The sequence below is a fragment of the Chelonoidis abingdonii genome, chromosome 11 (genome assembly GCF_003597395.2).
Source record: "Chelonoidis abingdonii isolate Lonesome George chromosome 11, CheloAbing_2.0, whole genome shotgun sequence".
Classification (NCBI taxonomy): Eukaryota; Metazoa; Chordata; order Testudines; family Testudinidae; genus Chelonoidis; species Chelonoidis abingdonii.
This window is the reverse complement of record NC_133779.1, coordinates 50,263,680-50,273,858: the sequence shown is the minus strand read 5'-3', so window position 1 is coordinate 50,273,858 and position 10,179 is coordinate 50,263,680. Positions and strand designations below refer to the sequence as shown.

The following is a 10,179-nucleotide window of genomic DNA, read 5'->3' as shown; positions in this document are numbered from 1 at the left end:
AGGAAATGAAAAGGGGGTGAGAAAGAAAGAGGCGGGGTGGGGGTGGACCAGGGAGGAGAAGAGGCGGGGCAGGAGTGGGGTGTTGGGGAAAGGGATGAAGTGGGGGTGGGAAGAAGCGGGGTGAGGGCTTAAGGGAAGGGATGGAGTGGAGGTAGGGCCTGGGACTGAGCAGAGGCTGAGCACCCCCAGGGAAAATTAGAAACCGGCATCTGTGACTCAGGCCAGATTGGATAACCAAAAAGTCGGATAACCCAGAGAATGGGAAAGTGCAAGGCTGCACTGCCATCTAGAAGGCACAGGAGAGATTGCCCTCTTTTGGACCTGTGTGCGCTGGTTGTTTGGTTAATAAGGAGAACCAGTTAATGGAGGGTCAGACAACTGGGTTCTACTGTACCTTCATCTTAATCTTATAAAAACTCTTAAGAATTCTGGGACAAAAAGCCACTCTCTTATTAATTCTACCCTTTGCAATTGGCTCTCAGGAAATAACAGCTATTAGAAATAAAAGCAAGTCTTATTTTCTTAATTATTACCAGCTATTATTTGTATTATCATGGACCATTACTATTCATGGATCAGGACTCCTTTGCGCTAGATGCTGTACTAACGGAACAAAAAGACAATCCATGCCCCAAACTGCTCACAACCTAAGGGCAGGTCTAAACTATGGAGTTAAGTTGACTTAAGTTATGCAACTCCAGTTAAGTGAATAACATAGCTTAGTTTGATTTACTGAGGTATCTACACTGCACCGGGTTGACGGGAGAAACTCTCCTGACGACTTAAATTATGCTTCTCATTCTGGTGGAGTACCCCAGAGTTGACAGGAGCACAATCTGTGGTCGATTTAGTGGGTCTTCACTAGACCCGCTAAATCGACCCCCCAATGGCTAGATCGCTGCATCAATCCCTGGTAAGCGTGGACATACCCTGAGTATAAAGCAATGAACAACAGGTGGATACAAAGACAGGTAAAAGAGTATGAGGAAATAATGAAATAAATTGGCTCAGCATGATAGGTGGTGGACTCAGTATAATGGCCACCTAACTATTGTCAAGTTTTTGTAGGGATGATAGAAAAGGAGAGTTTTAAGGTAGAATCTGAAGGAGAATAATTAGTTTTGTGCTGTTTATAGGGAATTCCTCCCAAGCGTAAGGGGCAGCATAGAAGAAAGCATGAAGGTGTCGGAAAACATATCAAGTGGGTGATGGAAGCTGTATCATTACAGCCTTACAAATTCATGGATCATTTTGGTCAATTTCATGGACATAAGATTTTAAAAATAATGAATTTCAGTTTCAGATATTTAAATCTGAAATTTAATGGTATTGTAACCGTGGGGTCCCAACCCAAAACAGGGTAAGTGGGGGGGTCACAAGGCTATTGTGGGGGTAGTAGTGATACTGCCAACCTTACATCTGTGTTGCTGCTTTCAGAGCTGGGCAGCCAGTAGGCAGCTGCTGGCTGGGTGCCCAGCTCTGAAGGCAGCAGCACAGAAGTAAGGGTGGCAGTAACATAAGAATGGCTATACTAGGTCAGAGGTCTATATTTAGCCCTGTATCCTGGCGTCTGACAATGACCAGTGCCAGGTGCTTCAAAGAGAATGAACAGAACAGATAATCATCAATACCATGGCATGCCACCCTCATGTCTATGCTGCTGCTGGGGGTGGCACTGCCTTCAGAGCTGGGCTCCTAGCCAGCAGCTACCACACACTGGCTGCCCAGCTCGGTGAAATCTGGTCTCTCCTACAGGTCCCATGACATGTTTTTCATGTCCATGAATTTGGTACGGCCCTATGCATTCTGGGCTGATGGGAAGGCAGGAAGTCAATATCTCAATGGTGCATAAGTAAGAATATGATTTAATTGCAGAGGTCACGGAAGTCACAGATTCTGTGACTTTACTGCATTTTTGTGACTTCTTTGGCTTCAGCTATCAGTGGCAGAGATGTGTGCCCTTCTGTCCTCCCGTAGCTGTGCGCCCCAGCCCCTGCAGTGGGGCTCAGGCTGCCAGTCCCCTAACAGTGGGGCTTGGGCTGTGATTTCCTTCCCTCCCCCTACACCCCCAGTTATTTTTAGTACAAGTCACACACAGGTCACAGGCTCCCATTAATTTTTGTTTACTGCCTGCGACCTGTTCACGACTTACTAAAAATAACAGACAAAATCTTAACCTAAGAGATAATAGGTAGGGAGCAGACAGGCCATGAAGCTCCTTCAAACCGAAAGTAAACAGCTTGTTCGATGTGATAGAGAAGGGGGAGCCAGAGGAGGGATGCAAAGAAAGGGATGCATGGTCTAAGAAAATGATCTTTGTGACATTCTGAATGGATATGAGCGGGGCAAAACTGCATTTGTCAAGGACAGAGAGAAGGGTGTTGCAGTAATCAAGATGTGAGAGGGCAGCCATGACAAGAGTTTTAGAAGAGGATGAACAAGAAAGGCCCTATGTGGAAAATTAAATATAGCCTAAATGTGAGGATTTAGAGAGAGATCTGAGTCAAAGATGATGCTTGGTTAGAGGCCTGAATGATAAGCAAGATGGTGGTGTTGTCCACAGTGAACGAGAATGGAGGTAACAGGGAAGTTTGTGGGGGATGGGGTTTAAGAGCTCTGTTTTATCCATGTTGAGATGGAGCTGATGGCTAGGCAGTCACAAGAAGACACCAGAAAGAACGAGATTTTACACTGGACAGAAGACAGGTCCGGAGTAGAGAGCTGGATCTGTGAGACCTTAGCAGAGAGAAACGCTAGCTGAATTTTCTTTGCAGGTGAGATTACCCAGAGGTAAGATATAGAAAAAGAAGGGGCCCAACGACAGAGACCTGTGGAAACTGCACAGAAATGTGAGGATGATGAAGAGGATGATCCAAAGGACACATTGAAGGAGCAATTAGAGAGGTGAGAGGAGAAACAGGAGAGGACACAATCATGGAAGCCGTTGACAGGACAGGATATAAAGAAGAGCATGATCATTGGTGTCAAAGGCAGATGACAGATTGAGGATGAGGATGGAGTACTAGTTCTGAGCTTTATAAAAGAGGTCATTAGAAGTTTTGACAAAACAGTTTCTTAAGAGCTAATATTTTGATTCTTACATAATACCATTAAAAAAACCAACTCAACTACTTGTCACGCTAGCAAAACAAAAGAAAATTATGAACTACTCTATTTTGCTCTGCCCACAGCAATCCCAGCCCGAGAAGATTCACTTCTCACTAAGATATTCATTTGAGTTCACATATCTGAAAATAAAGTTTAAATTACAACCTTTGATATTAACAGTTTAAAATTTTAGTAAGTCAGACAACCGCACTGTTGAAAAATTTCAACAATGAAGTGTTTTTTATGCTAATTAAAAGACAAGGAAAATAGTTTAATTTTATATTTGAACCTGCATGCTAGCTGAGTTGCAAATGTCTCACTCTCACAAAATGTCCCTTTACTTGCAGACTGCTCCAAAACAGTTAATTTTCATTGACATTTGTTGCAAAATACATCTCTGTTTATTCCACATGACAAGCAAGTCTTGTTTTTGAGACTTTCAGACTGCTAGGAAGAATTGATATGTGCAAACAAAGTATGCTAACTGAAGCAGTGTATAACAGTTACCTGCCATGATCTCTGCAGCTACATAAATACCTGCAATTCCAGCCTTAATAACTGTACCTCACAAATATCAAGATTCATAACAATTTAAAATCTATTCTGCCAATTAATTCACAGCATTTATCAGCCTGCACATTTTAGAATAAGTGATGTAAGTGCAGGACACAGCTCCTGAATGAGGACTCAATCCTGCTTTCCTCCTGTGGAGAGCCCTCAAATACAATCAAAGTAAACGGGGAAAAAAGGGCACTCAGCAACTTAGAGAATCATCTCTTAATATGGAAAATGAACTATTTCAAACATTTTTAAGCATAACAAAGAGTTATAGTGCCACTTTAATGTTACCTTCTTGCTCCTGCAAAACTTACTTTGGCTCATACGCAGACATACAAGATTTGAATGTTTTAAGGACATATGAAAGAGCAATTCCAGGAAAGATGATCAAACCATGTTTAGACTAGTGAAAAAGATTAATCTCTCCACTGTTAAATCCGCAATACAATTACGGCCAATGCTCTCTAGATTTGATTTTAATATCCAATACTCTTTCTCCTACTCACATCTAAAAAGACTACTATTTTAGGAGTGGGGGAAGATGATTGTGGCTAGCACCCAAAAATGAGAGCTGATGTTTCAAGTGGTTAATTTACATCCTTATTTTTTTCTTGGAATTGTATACGAAAATCTTTCAGATGCAAGTAGAAATAAGTGCAGACCTGAGACTCCGAAGAGGACTCCTCAGCTACTGGTTAACACTGTACAGCAATGATAACGCCATATGATAAAACTGTGACGATCAGAATGGCTTGCCCAGAAGTTACGTGCTCCAAAACTTTCTTCTCTGGATAATTATGTCCCAGAGAGCCTTAACTTCAATAAGTTAACTAAAGCTGGAAGGCAACTAGCTATCAATTACTAAATATATGTTTGAAACCTGTGATAACTACCTTTTTGTATCTCCCCTTCGTCCTCTCAAGACACTCCCTCCCCTCCCTACCCCAAATGTTCTGTTGATTCCCACTACAGTTTTTGGACTTTTGTGAAGTTGTGTTAGAATGTCTCTAACTGTAAATGATATACACTCACATCCACTTCAAAATGAACACTTCCGATTGTGAATCAAATACCACACAAACAAAAATTCTAAGCAATGCAACAGATTTCCCAGACTTGTCCTGAACTATAAAGAAAGATCTCAAACAATTTATAAATTCACATCACTGAGTCCCAAAATTCATAAGCAAGATTTTTTAAATTCTGAAACAGATCTATTTTAAAGAGGTACAATGCAACAGGTACCATGCATTTCTATTATTTTGTATTAACACTACAAATCATCTATCAATAAATGAAAGAAATGGCATATTTCAGGCTAAGAAAACCAATGATTTTGCAAACATCTCTGATTGTACCAGCTGTACACAGACTGATAGTTTTGTTTATAGACTCCAAAGTATTTAAAACACAATAAAGGAACCATTTGGGTGGGAATGGAGATGGTTTAAATAACGAGGGGAACCCACTGGGAACCTGATGCACAGTGAGGGAAAATAAATGAGATGTGGATTAAAGAGCCTGCAGGGTGGGAATCATAGGATAAGTGACAAGGAAACACCGATATCTCAATAGGGTTTGGATAACTGCAGGGGGTGGAGGAGAAAGGGATTCATATCAGGGGATATGTCTGGATTAACAGGGTTTGGAAAATGGGGAGAAGGGACCAGACATGGAAGGAAGAAAGGGGTTATTTCCCCAGAGTCCCTCACAGCCCCTAATGCCTCCATCCTAACCTCACTCTCCCAATTCATAGAATCCAAGTCAAGACCACTGTGATCATCTAGCTTGACCTCGTGCATAACGCTGGCCAGAGAACTTCCCCAAAATAATTCCCAGAGCATGCTTTTTAGGAAAACACCCAATCTTGATTTAAAAATGGCTAGCAACCGAGAATCCACCATGACCCTGGGTAACCTGTTTCAGTGGTTGAATGGAGAGTCATTACATTTGCCTCCCTCTCTCTCTCTCCCTTCCTCCAATGAAAAATTATGGGGTTGTGGTGCTGCTTTCCTAGGTGCCCCACCCCCCACATCTCCCTCCTGGTGCCCCCTTCGCTCATCGAGGAACAAATAATGAGGCGGGTTTTTTTTTCCTCGAGAGCCCCCCGATCTCCACCTCCCGCCATGGTGCACCCCCCCCCCCACCGGGTCCTGCTCCCATCCCCCCACTCACATCTCCTCAGCCACTTCATCCAGTGATACACGATGGTGTTGTGGTGCCTCTTGTTCTCCAGGCACCAGGACGACAGGCCCTGGATGGATTCCATGGTGTTGGTGACCGACTGGAACTTCCTGTCCAGCGACGCCTCCAGGGCCCCCGCCGAGGAGGACGACGAGGAGGAGGCCTTGCTGCTGCCTCCGCCGCCGGCCGCCATCTTCCTCCCCTGGTCGCACAAGCAACAGCGCCGCTACCCTCCGCCGCGGCCGGGAGCGCGTGCACCGCTCAGCCGTCCTCCCCTCCCCCCTCGCCCGGGGGGGAGCGTGCCTCCTGTGCGCGCGCCCGCGCAGAGATGGGCTGGGCTTGCTGCCGCACGGGTATGCTATATTTGATCAGGGCAGCTTCCAGAGTCGGATGCATGTAACGATGCGCCCGCTGCAACCCTTTACTCCTTGTGCTAGGGCTTGGCAGTCCGGCTAAGGGCGTGCAATGCACGCAGTGCAACCCCTGTGTGCTGGGGGTTCCCTGTCTCCCTAAGGTACACACCGCAATGAGCAGCAATGCACCTGTGCACTAAGCTCCCTCCACTGCCTCCATCCCGTGACGTACAATCCGACGAAACACTCGTTCAACTCTAGCCCCCACCCACCCCGGCCTGCACGCGATCCACGCGCGCAACCCTGCCTACGGCGCGCGCGAGGGTCTCAGCCCTCACCCCACAACCGCATGCGATGCAATAGCAAGCAATGCAAACACGCAAGCCGCCCCCCTGCAATGGAGCGGCTCTATCCCCGCCCCCAAGAGCGGGCGCAACGCACAGAGGTGAAACCCCGTCACGCTGAACGGGGCCCGGCCTGTCCGGGGCCGGAGCGCGGGAGGCGGCTACACCCCTCCTCCCTATGGCACCCAGGGGTCGCTCTGCCACAGCCCACCGCCGGGCCTGTCACGGGCACGCGCCCCCCTAGTCCCGAGATAGACTGGCCGGGCTCTGCGCGCACTCGCGCGAAACGGTGGACGCGTCGCGCGGCCGCCAATGGTCGCGGGAGCGCGCCCCTCACTCTCCCTCCCCGGGTATGCGCCGCAGCCCCGCCCCCTAGCTTCCTACGGGGCTTTTAACGGCCCCCTTCCCCTGAAGGGCCCCTCCTGCGCTCGCTGAGCCGCTAACCCGGTTAGGCGGCTGCTAGGGGCTGGTTACGCTCCATCCCCAAAACAGCTCACAGCCCGCCCATATGCCGCCATTTTGTACTAGGTTTCTCAAGTTACCCTCAGAACCACAGCCCTCTAGTACGCATGCGCCAACCCCTCTTGGGACGCTACCAACTACGCACGCGCCGAGCCCCTCCAGGCGCGAGGTGTTCATGACGCACGCGCCACAGAGTGGTTGCGCATGTGCCAAAGTTCTCGTCAACGTCGAGGAGCATACTGGGCATGCGCGAACGTGACCGCGCAAACGCTGCATCTTTCCCAATAGATTGTGCGCAAGCCTGAGGAAATCACATTCCTGCGCATGCGTGCTGCTCTCTCTGAACAAGCCCCGGGCGTGCGCCATGAAGTGAGGTGCTCTTTCCAATCACTGCGCATGTGCGAAGTGGAAGGGTCAGACCTGAGGCGGGAAGGGAGCGCGAACAAATGACCGAGGTCTTCCCCCTCTCTGGGGTGAAGGGTCAAAGGTGTCAGTCCAATCAGGGCGTCCCAGCGCGAGCTGAGGAGAGCTTGGGGCTGTACAATGAAGGGCAGGGTCATGCTCCCTCCCAGCAGCCTTTGTGCTTCTTCCCCAGCTCACCTTGACCATGCTCCCAGCATCCTTTGTGCTCCTCTCCCACACACCGCCCTTGCTGATGCTGCCAGCATTCATTGTGGTTCTTCTTCCACCCCCGCCATTAGTCACACTCCTAGTATCCTTTGTGCTTCCCCTACACGATTGCCATGGTCTCAGCATCCTTTGGGTTTTCCTCCCAGCCTCATGTTTTTTCTCCCAGCAGCCTTTGCACTCCCCCCACTGCACTGACTAGAGTTGTATGAGCAGCAAAGAATCCCGTGTGTGTGTGTGTGCGCGCGCACGCAAGCAAGAAGCAAGCTAGAAATAATGAGGTTAGTTCAGTCAGGGAGGATGAGGGCCTGTTCTAGCAGCTGAGGTGTGAAAACCAAGGGAGGAGAAACTGGTTCTGTTGCTGGCAAGCCATTCAACGTCTTTGTTTAATCCTGAGTGATGGTGTCAAATTTGCAGATGAACTGAAGCTCAGCAGTTTCTCTTTGAAGTCTGGTCCTGAAGTTTTTTTGCTGCAGGATGGCCACCTTAAGATCTGCTATTGTGTGGCCAGGGAGGTTGAAGTGTTCTTCTACAGGTTTTTGTATATTGCCATACCTAATATTCCTAATACAGAGTTGTACTGTGCACATAGCCACTAGGCCTGCCGGTCCAAGTCATGGAAGAATGCTTACATTTTTATTCTCCCCACCACCTTTTTAGCCTGTAAACCTGGCACCTTTCCTTCTTCTGCCCAAAAGAGCAGCATCACAAACAGAACTGGCCCAGCTCATTCAGCAGTGGTGCCATTTTGCAAAGGCACCCCACACCAATGGTAGAACCTGCACCAAGTGGTTTGTGGAAGAGATCAACAGGCTGTTTTACTAAGCAGAGCCTGCCATAGAAGAGATTTCAAAAAACAGGATGGACATAGAGAAACAATTACCACCTGATGAAGTGGGTATTCACCCACACAAAAGCTCATGCTCCAAAACATCTGTTAGTCTACAAGGTGCCACAGGATTCTTTGCTGCTTTTACAGATCCAGACTAACACGGCTACCCCTCTGATACTTGACACTTTTAAAGGAGCAGTAGTGAGTAACTACCTAAACTTGAAGGGGAAAAAAAAAGCAAGCTCTTACAAGAGATAAGCTCTCTCAATTGCTTCATTACAGTACATTTAAAAAAAGCCCAACAATTAACAGACAATATTAAGTGATTTACAACCAAACTAGTAGAGCCTTAGCCAAAGGAGAAAAGGATCCTAATACTGTATTGTCCTCAGCCAAAATAAAAAAAACAAGCAGCACAGTTAAATTAAATGTTAACATTTTGTTATTAAATTAAGATGACTCAAGAAACAATATTTGGTTTTTACAAAATGTGAATAAGATTGTCTTTTTACAATGAAGAGGCATATTTTAAAGCTCTCTAACAAGATAAACCTGGAAGTGGTACTTCACACCAGCTTCTGCAGAAGGAAGACTGATGGAAGAGAAGTTGGTTCCTGGGCTTTAGCTTATAGGGGGTAAAGATGATTTTTGGGAAGTTACAGGAAGCTGTCTCTTTACTACCAGCCATCCCCTAGTTCCCATCATACAATATTTTGCTCCTGTGGTAGACATCCTAAGATCATGCCTTGGATCCTGTTCCTCTATAATTGAGCAAATTGGGTTTATTCTGAGAATTGACAGTGCACAATTAAAGAAAATCTAGAATTAGATGTTAATACAATTGAGTCTTTCCTACATTCAGGACCCAATATACAAAGTCCCTTTCATTGTTTAGAATAAGCTACAGCAGGAAGTAGTGTCGACATCAGAGTATAAATAGTAGAGTTAATAAACAGAAGCACTGTTGTGCCAAAGGCAGCCAAAAAATGACTAATCCTACTAGAAACCTGGAGCGCAACTATGCAGGCCATACTGATTAGCAACCAACATTTATTATGGCATTTTCTATCTATCTCCAACTTTCTACCCCAGCCTCCAGACACCAGGTGAGCTGCTTATTCCTCCCTTGAAGTCCTGACTCTCGAGCACATTCCCAGAAGTACTTTGACTCCAGCTATGGAATGAAGCAATGGGACCAGATTAACACAGATCCTGCATTCATAAACACTGTTTAATTCTCCATTGTCCAGCACAGTCATTCCCACCACTATGAAATGAGTGTAAAAGGCTACCATGCTGGTCTGATAGCATTTGACATCCACTTTGCACTGATGTAATTGTCTGCACAAGATGAAAGGACAGGATTAGACCTAGTGTTCCAACTTTGAAAAATATTCTATATTTCCCGTGATGCGTCAACCTGTTTAAAAGCTATTAACCTAATTAGGGATGAGTCAAAAACAACAAAATGTGCTTATGGGAATACTTTCCCACTTCATTTAAAAAAAAGACACTGGACAGCTGCTATTTATTTTTCATCTCTGCAGGAGCTGGGATAAGCATCCAACTGAAATAAGTGGGATGACACTGAAATATTTCCATGAATTTAAAAGCAGGTTCAAAGCTTGTCACGTAGTGAAGGAAGTTACTTGCATGAAATACAAGACAAACCAGCTCTGGCTGTAGAAGCTCATGCTAATGTTAATTGAAG

General features: G+C 46.1%; 1 protein-coding gene across 2 annotated transcripts in view; it reads right to left on the bottom strand.

Annotated features, from left to right (window-relative positions):
- The window catches only part of RPRD2 (regulation of nuclear pre-mRNA domain containing 2), a 48,678-nt gene extending 41,602 nt beyond the window's left edge, over nt 1-7,076 (bottom strand). The window contains exon 1 of one of the 2 annotated variants that reach the window (XM_032790125.2): nt 5,842-7,076. In XM_032790125.2, the coding sequence (XP_032646016.1) occupies nt 5,842-6,043 (202 nt within the window). In that variant the 5' untranslated portion in view covers nt 6,044-7,076. The remainder of the gene's footprint in view (nt 1-5,841) is intronic. The other variant, XM_032790126.2, reaches the window with a different exon arrangement.
- Between the last annotated feature and the right edge of the window lie 3,103 nt (nt 7,077-10,179).